The sequence below is a fragment of the Eptatretus burgeri genome, chromosome 2, assembly GCF_056783735.1.
Source record: "Eptatretus burgeri isolate ZD-2024b chromosome 2, Ebu_testis_v1, whole genome shotgun sequence".
In the NCBI taxonomy this organism is placed as follows: domain Eukaryota; kingdom Metazoa; phylum Chordata; class Myxini; order Myxiniformes; family Myxinidae; genus Eptatretus; species Eptatretus burgeri.
In genome coordinates, this window is record NC_140962.1 from 36,567,165 (window position 1) to 36,572,786 (window position 5,622).

The 5,622-nt window shown below is 47.8% G+C and overlaps 1 protein-coding gene across 1 annotated transcript; it reads right to left on the reverse strand.

Moving 5' to 3' along the window:
- Positions 1–220: 220 nt before the first annotated feature.
- Positions 221–4,790, reverse strand: LOC147031811 (transcription factor SOX-14-like). Its single transcript, XM_085867846.1, has one exon. It carries the CDS (start codon positions 4,396–4,398, stop codon positions 3,721–3,723), a length of 678 nt encoding a protein of 225 aa, XP_085723972.1. The 5' UTR covers positions 4,399–4,790; the 3' UTR covers positions 221–3,720.
- Between the last annotated feature and the right edge of the window lie 832 nt (positions 4,791–5,622).

Genomic DNA, 5,622 nt, shown 5'->3' on the forward strand with positions numbered 1-5,622 from the left:
TGTGTGTGTGTGTGTGTGTGTGTGTGTGTGTGTGTGTGTGTGTGTGTGTGTGTGTGTGTGTGTGTGTGTGTGTGCGTGCATTTGTGTGTTAGTTGCATGGAGTTAAAACAAATAATGATGCTGTGTTTGCTCTTTGCCAGCAAATAATAGGTCTGCAAACACACACGCACATGCAATCGTGATGCTGCGCTCAAAATCAAACTGAACACCAAATCCTGCATTGGAATGATCAGAAGGAACCCGAAGAAGTAAAGATGAAGTCATCAGGAGGAACCTGGATCGGATTCTGGTTTCAGCCGCTACCACTCTACCCTAAAACCCATCCGGGCACACCCAAGTGAGCCTTACAGAAAACTTTCTGCAAGAATTCAAACTACGACGGCTGTTCAAAAAGTTCCACAAGCAAGGCTCAGTCATTCAAGAAATGCCAAGCCTTTCAAAATTTTCAATAAATCTCTTCTTCCACTGTAATGACCCCAATTATTCCCACCTTCTTGTGGGGTCTGAAAGTGTGAGTTTTTGGCCCAAGTCTTTCACGAACCGGCTGATCATGATGCCTGACAACTCGCCCACTCTTCGAAAAAGACACCATGGGATGTTTAACGTCCACCAAAGACTATGGCTGACAGACGAGTGCTCTGGTTTGACGTCCATACTTGGGATCGGTGGGCACATGCTGACGCCTCCTAACTGCATCGAGATTCGCACCCAGGTGAGACAACTCAAAGGTGAGAACGCATACCTGTCCTGCCAGCCTGAATCGTATGAAGGTATCTAGATGTTTTTCTCTCTTTCTTTTTTGATTTTGACCTGTGTGTGACGTAGCTTGTTCGTTCAACTTTTTGAATGCCCAACGTCCGAGGGTTCATCGGAATATAAGGTGAAAATATTTACTCCAGACGCTCGGGCAGGTATAGTCAACAGGGAATCATGAAATATAAATCTCCACACGGATACCTTTAGGTGCTATAATAGGTTGGGGTTTTATGAGCCGCCAGTCGTTATTTACAATATTTCGTCGAAATTGTACATTCATGAAACAATTGCCCTTCCAAAGCATTCGTTGCACAATATCATCCAATTACATACCAAGGTTGTTTCATAAATGCTGATAGTACCGAACACACAAGATAGCAATAAGTACGATCGTTCCAGTCAAAATAACTACAAAAGGAAAATGACGCAAAAATAGCACATTCGTTAACTCACTATCGTTTACCAACACTTACACTTGCACACTACCATGCATAGGTTCCTCCACACCCTGTCGTTTGCATTCACGAACTCAATGACCATGTGCTACGATTGTCCAATGACTGCAACAACACCCTCATACAGGACCTCGTATGGAGTGCGCAAGGAACCACTCCTGGCTCGATTACGTCTTCATTCGTTTGCAAACTCTCCAATGAGACTTCATGAATTCATGACACCAAAGCTGCTCTCGGTGAACCATGACCAAGATCAAGGTCGAAGAACGTCTGCTCGGGTCAGGTATCGGGCATTTCGGGTAGAAATGCATCGTCGTGTGCCTCCGTCACCGCTCTGTCGATTCTGGGGTGTCGGTGGTTCAAACTCCGGTCAAGTCATACCAAAGACTTCAAAAATGGTATGATCTGCTTCCTAGCTTGATGCTCAGCATATAAAAGGATGGAGCAATGCTAGCAAGGCAATGGCAAACCACCCAGTATTGCCCTCGCCACGAAACTGCTTCGGCAGCACCCTTGCTTTGTGACGAATATGGTACATCAAAAGCATGCCTTCGTCACGTGACACTACACAACTCAAACAAACGACTAATTAAGTTCTTCCTACCTGCTTCTACATTATCGGGATAGAAAAGGTGAGAAAGAGACAGTGAGTCTGAGAGAGCGGCGGGAATTGCACAGGAAGGCATCAAGTCATCGGAAACAAAAGCACGGGACAGGCACGGGAGACAGGCGGTGAGAGAGCTCAGATTGAGCCAAGCATCCTTTCGTTGTACAGATTCTGTGCGCAGCCATTTTGTTGGTTCAAACAGTGTTTATTGCAAGGTTCGGAAAAGCAGAGAAGAGGGAGCAGGAGGGATGGGGGTCAGGAGGTGAGAGGGGTGCTGAAGGAGAGGAGAAGCAAGCATGGGGGTGTTCAAAATAAAATTAAATAAAGAGCCGGAACATGGGGGGGGGGGACGATCGGAAATGGCACAATCACGATGCAATCTAAGGACATGAAGTGGAACTGGTTAAGTCCGTTGCTGAGTAAATATCTATATAAATGTACACCTTGTTCGTAAAGTCCAGCAAAGCGCGTAATACGCAAATAACACAAGCTTTTTGCTTCAATCCAACAGGCCGGCCCCTTTCAAATTACTGTTATTATTACGATCATTATATCATTAACATTACCATTATAGTTATTATAATTAACATTTATCTTTCACTGTCCAGCTGGCTGCACGTTTCGAAAAGAAATTAATGAAACGAAATGGGATTGTAAGCGAAACAGCGCCGCGCTCACGTTGCTGCGAACCTGTCGTGCATAATAACGTGTATCGATATGTATACATGGGGATTCCTCGAATTGGCGCCAAATGATATGCATCATGGGATAACCCAAGGTTCAAACTGCTCGTGTGTGTACACAATAAACATTTACAAGTTTCTCGTCGCTTTGCCTTCGCACCGAACGCGACACTCTCTCGCACGTTGTCTGCAAGTGCGTTGCGTATGTCCAGTGCAGCTTGTCCTGCACGCGCATGTCAAGTAAACCTTTGGGTTCATATTTATCGAGGATATTTGATCCTTTAAAAACAACAAAATATATTGTCCCCTAATGTGCTTTCTGGTTAAGGATAGATACCGGAGGTTTTGCGCGCTCTCGCTTTTGTGCGCAAAACTCGATGAAGATGCGCAATCCCACACGCGCGCCCCTTTACCCCCTTACCCGGTTGAACCTGACCTTTGCTCCTTCCTCTGAGCCATCCTCATCTCGATCTCCACGACCCATCCGGAATTCATTCCCTCTTCCAGCACCGTGTGCGATCTTTCACTGAGATTCCGAAACTGCAATCTTTTGATGGGTTTGGAGGGGGGGGGGGCACAAAAGAAGCCGCTTCCCATACGGTCATCTCGTCCCTGCAATGGAGGGACCGCTCCCATGTATTAATACAATCCCAGTTTGGCAAATGGTGACTCCAAATCGTCAACACATTTCACTTATCGCTTGACGACTGAAGGTGACAAAGACAAGTTGAATCGCGTGTTTTTACAAAATTATATTCACAACTTAAAGCGCTCATAGATTAACGGCGCGACTGCAATTTTACGCATTTTGAAGAGGCGAATGAGCAAGTGCTTTTGGTGACATACGAAGGAGGAGATGCGCCAAATATGCACCCCCCCCACGACCCCCCAACCCGGCCCAGTCCGCGCATCTATGGGCAAGGTGTTTGAATTCCACTCGTCACCTTTGCGAAAATGTGCGAGAGAGAGAGAGAGAGAGAGAGAGAGACAGAGAGAGACAGAGAGAGACAGAGAGAGACAGAGAGAGAAAGATAAATTCGCTTCAATAAAAGAAGATAAATCTTTAACAACAACATGAAATGCAGACTCGAATTTTGCTTGTTCTGTCTGATTTTTCAATATCTTATAATGGATACTTAAACCAACAAAAGTTTCTCGAGTCCAGTGATTCTCCAGCTTTTGATCCCGTAGCTCCTGGTCTCTCGTTTTTCACTACTGCTCACAAGCTTGCAGCGTGCGTCGCATATGGCTCGAGTCCAGCCTTGGACACTCCTGGTAGTAAGATGTAGGCGAGCGGATGTTGAAGAGTCGGGGTCGACGCCGCGGACCACCCCGGGCATCCGCACGGAATAACGTAACCCGGAGATCCTCCGGGAGAAGGGTGACCACAAAAAGCCGAGCCCGGGTACGCTTGAAGCGCGCTGTATGGGAATGCCATGTCACCAAGTTTGGGGAGCCCCGATGCCGATCCGAGCGCTGCGGCCTCCAGGAGAGGGTATGACAGAGGAGGTGCACCCATGGTCATTGGAGGCGGCAGGAAGGCTCGGCTCTTCTCGGCCATGAGCAAATCTCCAGTCTTGAGCCTTTCAGTGTCGTGGGGGAGATAGGGCAGCGGGAACGCGAAGCGCTCCTTCCTTAGCAGCGCCTTGGGCTTGCGCCGGGGGCGGTACTTATAGTCCGGGTGCTCCTTCATGTGCAAGGCCCTCAAACGCTTCGCCTCGTCGATAAAAGGCCTCTTCTCGGCTTCGCTTAACAGCTTCCATTCAGCCCCCAGGCGCTTGCTGATCTCCGAGTTGTGCATCTTGGGGTTCTCCTGCGCCATCTTCCTGCGCTGACCCCGGGACCACACCATGAACGCGTTCATGGGACGCTTCACATGCTCCGCGGGCTTCGACATACCTTCACCTTGCAATGTCAACAAGCTCCGACTCCGCGAACTACAGTCACTGTCCCCCGTGGCAGAGCATGCCCGAGTGCGACGGAGAGGGACGCACAGCCCACACCCGCTTTAGCGAAGCTGGAAATCTCAAGTTGTCAGCTCGTCGAAACGTCGAGTCCCTATTTTCTGGGTCTTCAGTTCTGCAATCTGCGCGGGTCGGGTCGATCAAGGTCCTGGCTACTTGACTGGTCTGCAAGCTGGCTGGCTGGCCGAGAGGCCAGCTCCAGTAGCGCAGCGAGCTGTGTCCGACCCGCTGTCAGTGCGTCTCATGGAGCGCTCCGGGAACAAGACACAGAAACAAACTTTCCCTCTCTGTCGCTTTTGCTCCCTCCTCCCTCCTTCCGCTAACCACGCCTACGAAACACACCATTGGTCGACAAGTGCAAAGGGGCGTGGATTCGAGGGCAATCGTCCAATGAGAAGGTTTCGGAACCATGTGCCCGCGTCTTTCTCGAAGAAATATCGTCTGGTTAATAAATCAGAGAAAATTAAAGTTATATCAAAGAATCCCAAAGTTCCAACAAGCCCGATTGATTCAGGCAAGGCGAGCTCTTGAAACAGATGGCATTTAGAATGTTTGATAATGTTATTGCAAAAAACTATATAACTCGCACTCACAGCTCCATTGTGGAAATATGCAAAGGGGGTTTGGACACGAGAAAGCATGAATAGCCTTACAAAATGGGGCGTAATCCCCAATGGCATGGTGTTTAGTTCGGTTTGCATCGTGGTTGGGAGATTGGTAGATGTGTGTGTGTGTGTGTGTGTGTTGTGTGTGTGTGTGCGTGTGCGTGTGCGTGTGTGTGTGTGTGTGCGTGTGTGTGTGTGTGTGTTCGTTCGTGTTCGTATGTGTGTGGATGTGTGTATTCGTGTGTGTGTGTATTTGTGTGTGTGTGTTCATTTGTGTGTGTGTATTTCTGCGTGTGTGTGTTTGTATGTGTGTATTTTTGTGTGTGTGTGTGTGTGTGTTTGTATGTGTGTATTTTTGTGTGTGTGTGTGTGTGTGTGTGTGTTTGTACTTGTTTGTGGTTGTATGCACGTTTGTGTGTGCGTTTGTATTTGTTTGTGGTTGTATGTGTATTTGTGTGTGTTTGTGTGTGCGTTTCTGTGTGTGTGTTTGTGTGTTTGTATGTGTAAATGTATGTGTGTTTGTGTGCTTGTATGTGTGTTTATTTGAGTGTG